Raw genomic sequence first — 7,353 nt, 5'->3', positions numbered from 1 at the left:
ACAATTTAAATTTCGAATAGGTTGACTTGGGACATTTTTTTCGTGGTTTTTGTATTAGACCCGTCGTCCATTTATTTGTAAGTCAATGTTTAAAACGCTTCCCTGTAAACTTGGCAATTTCGACATACGATACTTTACGTCTGAGGGGTCGATTTATGTACTTACAATGTTGTTTCAAGATTTCAGAATTTTTTTTTTTGATGATTTAGCGTTATTTCTATTATTAATTTCTTAAATATGGTGAGAATGTAAAGCAACACACTGTATTTTTAATAGACTTAGTTCTAAATACAGTTTGTGTATGCATGAACTTATAAAAATTGACAATGTTGATGGAAATTAAACAAATTGATTGCATAAGCGTAACCAACATTCAGTCGGTAGTCGATAGAAATATTTATCGACTGCAATCACTAGGTTCTTGCAAACAGACAACACTTTTGCACAAGAAACTCATTTTACTGCGTCTCCAAAAAAGTCTGAGTTATTTTTGGTCACTATTGAATGAAAATGAATGAATTAAAAATAGACATAAATGTATTGCAGATACAACAACAAAAATGTTTAATTACAACATAACGGTGATGTACTTTATACAACAACAACATAATAACGGACATATGTTATGCAACGAAACAACATAGCAACGACATGCATATTACTTAGTTATCGCAAAGTAATTTACGCTTCGTGTTTCTTTTTAATTCTAATCTTACAACATATGCAATCACGAATAAGTTTATTGCAATTAATGTTTTAAAAAAGAATGAAATTGTATTTTTGCAGGACCCTACAATAGCGCCTGGCCTCACACATCCAATAGATTTTAGTAAGTAACGCAGTGTACATTTATACATATTTACCACAGAGTACCAGCATCGATTTGCCTTGCATGCACTACGGCAAATGTCTGTCTTTATATAATCTGTTTTAAATATCTCTTGTGGGAAAATGATTAATTTAATTTGTAATTTATCATGCGCCTTCCGTTGAAGGGAAACATGAGAACATGAACAGGAATGAAAAACCTGCACACATCTGCAAAGCAATTTAAGAATTTAACTGCAGCAAGCCTGTTCGAGTGAGACCAACAGCGGGACTGTACAGGGTTATTTGTAAAGACTAGCAACCTCGCAGGAATGTATTACTGACATCATAAATAGCAACTTTCAAATATAAATCCGTTGGTATTTTTTATTGTTATTATGGTAGACATTCAATTGCCTATGATAACTAATTGTGTTTATTAAATTATTTTAAATCGTGAAAAAATTAAAATAATTTCAATAATCACTTAATCACACAAAGAAAAGTATGTACAAGCAAGAATAAAAATCGATGAGGTGTAAATTCAGAACGCATCCGAAGATAAACTTTTTCTTTTAATTAAAAAAAAACTGATGTTTTATAGTTCAACTGTTTTTCTTTTATCTACCATTATCCTCGCTATAGTGAGGTGAAAAGTTGTGTGTTTCGCTCGGCAAAAAAATTGTTTTGCGTCTCGTGGCTTGAAGCACTCGCGTCAAACAACAACTTCGCAGCCTTGCATAACAAATAACTATTTTATGGTGCAAAAGCAAAAAGCAAAACAGTTTGCCCTGCGTCCCCCTCGGTGACTCGGCTTAAAACGCGTGAGGACTTGTCCAGACGAAGTGGTGAGCATACCGACGTGGGTGACCCGTGGCGCGGGCGCGTCCACGCACCACGAGTACGAGGTCCGCATCTGCCTCGGCCCGCACCAGCGCTGGCAGCTGCTGCGCCGCTACCGGCGGTTCCGCGACCTCTACTTGACCATGCGGAGGCTGTACGGGCCGAAGGTGAGGCACACGGAATCTGTCCTAATGCATGTACACTACTGCCATCTATGTTTTTCCAAATTTTAGTGATCAATTTACATCGAGTGTCATTGTGCCTAAGCGTGCGTCTATTTTACATTATAACTGCCTCTGTGGACGAACGGTTCACGTGCTGGTCTGCCACGCAGAGGTCCCGGGTTCGATTCCCGGGCCGGGAGAAATATTTATATGGCCTACATTTATTTCTCTCGTGAGTTTGGGTGTAATTTGTCGTTGTCTATGTATGTGTGTCCATGGCACCCGCGATATAGGGTTTCCCTAATGCGATAGCCCCTAGATAGATGGACTTATAGAAGTGTGTACTTTATTATTATTATTAAAAATTCTTGAAACAAAAATGAAACTACATTTAGCTCTAAATGTCACGATGTTTTATATCCTAATGTTAATTTTATTTTTTTTTGTAAAATTACTCCACTAGTTCTTCAGAAATTGAACACGAAGAAAAGTTCCTTCGATCCGGCTGGATACGAACCAGTTCCTTCAGTATATCGCGCCAGACGCTCTCCTAACTGAGCTACGGCACGACCCAGCAGACCTAACGAATTTTTCTATGTGCTTTGTTTATGGTTTTTAACGACTTTTTGCCATCTGCCAAAATCTATGAAAGTTTTTCTTCACTCTTCCAGGTGCTTTTAGTACTTGTTATTTGTTCATAGATGGCGCTGTTATTAAATATAACTTGCTTGGCCACTGTACTATGAGCAAATTGGCGAATACCGAAAATAAATGTTGCTTTTTCAACAACTAACGGTGTATGTAAAGCCGTTGACGTATTTCGCCTAAAATATTGATGATGACGTATTTCGTCTGCCGAAAAAATTTCAGTACTTTCGTGTTATTTTAATTTTAAAGTCATGCTGTAGTAAGAAACCAGTGACCAGTGCTGAAAATTTAGTTCAAACTGTTATTTGAAATATTCGCAGGTGGCATCAATCCCTTTCCCGTCACGGCAACTGTGGTCCTCCGAGGGTGTGGCCCGGTCTCGTCGGCCAGCCTTGGAGGCCTTCCTTCGTCGCCTTCTGACCGTGTGCTCCACCGACAAGCGATGTCCCTTCCATGCCGCGCCACTCACCCGGGACACGCTTGTTAACTTCTCGCCTTTCTTCCGCAAGGTACTGATGCTTTATGTCATCTGTTTAGTTTTAAACACGCGTGTGTGCTGGCTTTATCGCACCTTCTGTAATAATAATAGAAGAGGTGATAACGTAAAATAGATATTCAAAATTAATAACTAATTTCATAAAAGCTTTATTTCGAGATAATAAAATGTCCAAATATATTATTTGAAAAAAAAAACTGCTATACGGGGTTTCGAAGAAGCTTTTTTTAAAAAAGGAAGTAACAATTTTTCTGAATGTGATGTACTTCGTGAAAAACGGAAATACAGTGGGAGTTGCGCGACGAGAGACTTAATGCTTAATTTACGTCTAAATAAAAGTAATGAATTAGAGCAATTACAAAACAAAATCAGAAACAAAAAATTTAAATGAAAACAGAGGTTATTTACATAAACAAGGACATTAAGTATCTAATCGTTGCATCATTATGCACTTAATGTCGAGAACCGTGTTTTCCTAAGTAATAGGTACGCGATTTAAGACCTAATTATGTCATTGCATTGCATACAATATTTTTTGTATGCGTAAATAAAAATAATGAAACACAACCAATATTTAAAGTTTATTTGTAACAATCCACGACAATAAACACACACGAATGCCAAACAAATGCTGCAAAACAAAAAACACAAAGAGATAGTAGAGCAAAAAGAGGTAGTAGAGCGCTTGAGTCGCGTCATATTTGATATTTTATACCATTGACTTACAAATAAATGGATGACGGGTCTAATACAAAAATCACGAAAAAAATGTCCCAAGTCAACCTATTTAAACGTAGTGACATGTAAAGGAATATGAAAAAGCTGAAACGTTGAATTTAAATTGTAATGTCATCGCAGTACTGTTTAATTTTGCTTGCTTCGCTGTCAGTCGAACAAACGAAGACTAAAGCGTGAATGACGCTCTGTATACGATTTTAACGCCCTATAAGTTCGGACACTTTTTAGCGCGGACTCGACGTCCATATAATTGTAAGTCAATGTTTTATACAGTTATTTTTTGCTAAATGATTACGTCTTTGTACCTGTTATGTAACATGTTATTTAATAAAATAATAGAGCTTCAACTGTCTCTGTGGCCGAACGGCTACCATACCGGACTGCCACGCAGAGGTCCCAGATTCGATTCCTGGGCCGGGAGAAATATTTGTATGGCCTACATTTATTTCTCTCGTGAGTTTGGGTGTAATTTGTGGTTGTCTATGTGTGTGTCCATGGCACCCGCGACACAGGGTTTCCCTAGTGCGGGGCTATGTTGAGTGTGTACGTTATTATTATTTAATTTGAATTTATTAATTAAACAAATATGTAACGTTATTCTTTTAAGGAATATAGTGACGCGTTTGAGGAGACTTATTATTAGCAAAAATACGACGTTCTTTTTTCAATTCAGCAGAGAGTACCATAAATAATAGAATTTTGGTTCAGAACTAAAAAGTGCGCTTTTGTGATATGGTTTATGAAGTTATAATTGACAGACTAAAATACAGGAGTAGAAAAATACGTTTATTCCCAGTAATCCCGTATACTCAATTCCATGTTGAAGAATTGTAACCCTGGCATGTCAAAATTATTCCCATTAGTTCCATGTGACTTTAAACTATTTTTACACCTGAGTTTACTTCCTCATCAGAAATTTAGAAGTTCATTAACCCCATTTCCAAGATGGACAAATATTTCAAAGATTCTGTAAATGCAGAACATGCGATAACAAAACACTGTTTCTATACTGTGTGGTACCAGCTGCTTAACAAGAGGGTCAGTGAGCGAATATTTGAAAATAAAATGATACCCCAGGGCGTGTTCGAGAGCGGCAAATGCGGCACGGGATGATGGCGGCGCGAGCTCGCCACGGCGCAGGCGCAGGCCGCCGCACAGCGGGCCGCGCGCGCTCTGCTCACGGCTCTGGCCCGCACGCTGCAGGCCGCCGCCGCCACTGCGCTGCTGGCTGTACACTGCGGCGCGCTCATGCTGCTACTGCTGTACCTATGCGTGCAGGTCTTGCGGCGACGCAGGTAGGGCCGGACGGTGCTGGGAGATCTCTTCTGCGAGTTTCACTTCACTAGCTTATGGCGTACTTACATAAAGACAGAATCTCAAGATGGAAGAATTGGCATTAGACTGACTGTCGTTATTTGTATGAGATTGAAGATCCATATTTAGGGATAAACCACACTAATCGCATTAAACCGGTGAGAAAAAGATTTATGTCCATGAACTTAAGAGCGAAAAAGACATGCGTTTTTATTCATTTATTCGTGTTATACAACTTACACTATCAGTAACAAAAACTGAACATGCAAGCCGTAGTCAATATAGGGTTGAATCAATCACCGCCCGGGCGGTGGCCGTATCCAAATAGTATCCAGCCGATGTCAGAAATTTCGATTTACTGAAGACGCATCGGTTCGTACGAACGCGGCTCTCGTTCGTGTGAATTTCCGATCGCGTTCGTATGCACGCCGACAACGGCTGATCCTCGTCTAGAAACAATCGACGCGTACGTCTGCGTAGGCAGCGAATCGACTTAATGCAACAAATGTGATTAAAACATGATCGCCTTAAGCCGATTCTGCCTCGGTAAGTGTGGTTTATCCTTTAGACGTCACTATAGTCTCTTCACGTTCGCCATTACCGATGCTAAAATGATGAAACTGGCAAATGATCCAACAACACAATCTCCTTAGTACCAGTAACCCTACAAGTACCAACAGCACGTATGTAGATAAGTCGCAGCGCGGCGCGGCCAAGGGTGCCTTCATTTGTTACACACGAGGGAGCTGTCCTTGTTATTTGAGTAGCCAATAACGTGCGATTGTGTGAACTGTTCATTGTGGAATTCGATTGTGACTAGTTAATAGAGAATATGCTCATTATACTATCATACCGATGGTGTTGAGGTAATTGCATGTTCAAAATGTGAATCCGGTGAAAATGCATAAGCTGATAACCATGAGCGCTGGTGGAAGAACGGTTGCTTCTCAAATGAGAGGTCATCCATCATGCTACATATTGACGTATCTTATTCTGTTGCACTGAAGGCGATATTGCAGAGTTTCTTGACCTAAGGGGTCCGTGTAATGAATCGCCGGGGTTCATGGTGAGCCTACCTAATACAATGCAATAATATTAAAATTGGTCTACAATACGTTGTGAATAAATAGGTAAGACGCGTGACGTTTTTGAATTTTCGCGCCCTTCGACAGCCATAGATTATTGGAGCGAGCGAAACGCACGTAAGTGCCTTTAACGTCAATGCCTGACGTTTTAATTATGGTTCTAATTCAGTATATGCAGCAGCAGCCGTCACGTCAACTTAAAGTTTAATCGCAAACAATAAAAGCTAAACCTCCTTTATTATTCCTTTCTGGAAAGGGTTCGTGGTCACTTTGATATTTTTAGAGAGGGGTCCATGACTAGGAAAAGCTTAAGAAACCCTGCGATATTGGAACAGTGTTTAGCTTGATGTGTGACTGTACACTCGTGAAAGATTAGTAGCCATAATAACCTCTATGCCGAAGAAGGTTCACAACCCTTGAATAACGTGTTAAGTCCCCAATAGCGGTGGCCTATTCAATACTCTCTCCGTAGAGGCGACCTGTACTGTAACCTGGACTGTAGTAGCAGTTGAGCTTCTTACCTATTTCTGCATTTCGCCAAACAGTAATGTGACCATTACTGCGTTCCACTTGGCACTTGTCAACTTAATATTTCCGGACGACGTACGCAGTGGCAGTGATCCTTAGGATCCGCAATTTAAAGCTCCGAGTGACACTGCAACTGTTATGAACAGGCGTGTCGCTTACCACCAGGTGTACAACTTGGCGGCAGAAATACGTTAGGTGGCAGGAATTTCCTGGACTAACTCTTTCTACTTATACTAAGAGTGATAATTTCTTTAAGAGACAGTCTGGGGCTCAGTTTGTATCTTGGTTATTACTTAATATCTCAAGAATCTACCGTGAACAGTTCACAAAACTACCGTTAATTTATTTCTAACGTCCTAAGGGATTTTACAAAGTTCTGACTTTCAAAAGCCGACAGTATCACAATAATACGAGTATAGTTTATAAATAATTTTATTAATTAAATGTTTGTGTTGTCTGTCTGTATATTTTGTGCAATCGTACTAAGTAAGTCTTCCTTTTGTAGTTAGATTTTTTGGACATTTTCAACTTTATGTATTTTTTCGGGCACATATTTAATATATAGGTGTTATATGGTTGGTAAAATTTAAGGACCAATTTCAATAAGACTTTAGTTACTGGCAAAGTGTCACCACCACTATAGTCCGGGAAACGAATTATTATGTTTACTGACGTCAACTGGGCAACGTTGGCCCTTCAAACTGTTTCTTACAAACGTTGTGTCTACTTT

General features: G+C 39.2%; 1 protein-coding gene across 1 annotated transcript in view; it reads left to right on the top strand.

Moving 5' to 3' along the window:
- Positions 1-6,716, top strand: part of LOC113239908 (kinesin-like protein Klp98A) — a 67,349-nt gene extending 60,633 nt beyond the window's left edge. Inside the window, exons 3-6 of the mRNA XM_026477070.1 lie at positions 787-829; positions 1,648-1,817; positions 2,783-2,971; positions 4,774-6,716. Coding sequence (XP_026332855.1) covers positions 787-829; positions 1,648-1,817; positions 2,783-2,971; positions 4,774-4,809 — 438 coding nt within the window. The 3' untranslated portion in view covers positions 4,810-6,716. The remainder of the gene's footprint in view (positions 1-786; positions 830-1,647; positions 1,818-2,782; positions 2,972-4,773) is intronic.
- Positions 6,717-7,353: the final 637 nt, after the last annotated feature.

The sequence above is a fragment of the Hyposmocoma kahamanoa genome, unplaced genomic scaffold (assembly GCF_003589595.1).
Source record: "Hyposmocoma kahamanoa isolate Upper Pololo Valley unplaced genomic scaffold, ASM358959v1 117, whole genome shotgun sequence".
NCBI lineage: Eukaryota > Metazoa > Arthropoda > Insecta > Lepidoptera > Cosmopterigidae > Hyposmocoma > Hyposmocoma kahamanoa.
This window is presented reverse-complemented; position numbering and strand designations above follow the sequence as displayed.